Genomic DNA, 604 nt, shown 5'->3' on the forward strand with positions numbered 1-604 from the left:
CCCCCCGGGCCCCCGGACCCGCCCCTGGTGCCGCCCCGGTGCCCCGGCTCCCGCTGCTCTCTCCCCGCAGGACCGCGTCCTGGGTGGGATGCGCTGGGGCCGCCTCCAGGAACCCCTGGGCTTCATCAAGGTGCTGGAATGGGTGAGTCCCCCCTCAGTGTGTCCCCCCCCATCCCGGGCCCGATCCCAGCACCGGCACCAGGACACCTCCACCCCCGCCCCGCCCCAGGCACAGCCCCTTCCCCAGCACCCCTGGCTGCTGGTCCCCTGGGACCCCTGCCCAGCCCTTTCCCCCTACCCCCAGATTTGGGGTACCCCACTGCTTTCTTAAAGCCCCCCCCTCCAGGATGAGGGGACCCTGGAGACCTCCCTGCCCCTCCAGAGCCTCCCCCACCCTCGCAGCCCTAGGTGTGGGGACCCCATCCTGGGGGGGCTCCAGGGGAGGTGGGGTGCGGGGCCGCCTGGGTTCAGGCCACATGGCCCCCCCGGTGACCTTGAGCAGGTGGCTTTGCCCGGCCATGCTGGAAGGGACGGTGACATCGGGGTGCCGAGTCCCCGTCATTCCTACGGGCTCAGGGGGCACTGGGCGGGTGGGTGGGTGGGT

The 604-nt window shown here is 72.7% G+C and overlaps 1 protein-coding gene across 1 annotated transcript in view; it reads left to right on the top strand.

Annotated features, from left to right (window-relative positions):
- SYPL2 (synaptophysin-like 2) overlaps positions 1-604 on the top strand; it is a 4,432-nt gene that overhangs the window by 448 nt on the left and 3,380 nt on the right. The window contains exon 2 of the mRNA XM_010584580.1: positions 71-142. Within this exon, the coding sequence (XP_010582882.1) occupies positions 71-142 (72 nt within the window). The remainder of the gene's footprint in view (positions 1-70; positions 143-604) is intronic.

The sequence above is a fragment of the Haliaeetus leucocephalus genome, unplaced genomic scaffold, assembly GCF_000737465.1.
Source record: "Haliaeetus leucocephalus isolate CR32 unplaced genomic scaffold, Haliaeetus_leucocephalus-4.0 Scaffold1000, whole genome shotgun sequence".
Lineage (NCBI taxonomy): Eukaryota > Metazoa > Chordata > Aves > Accipitriformes > Accipitridae > Haliaeetus > Haliaeetus leucocephalus.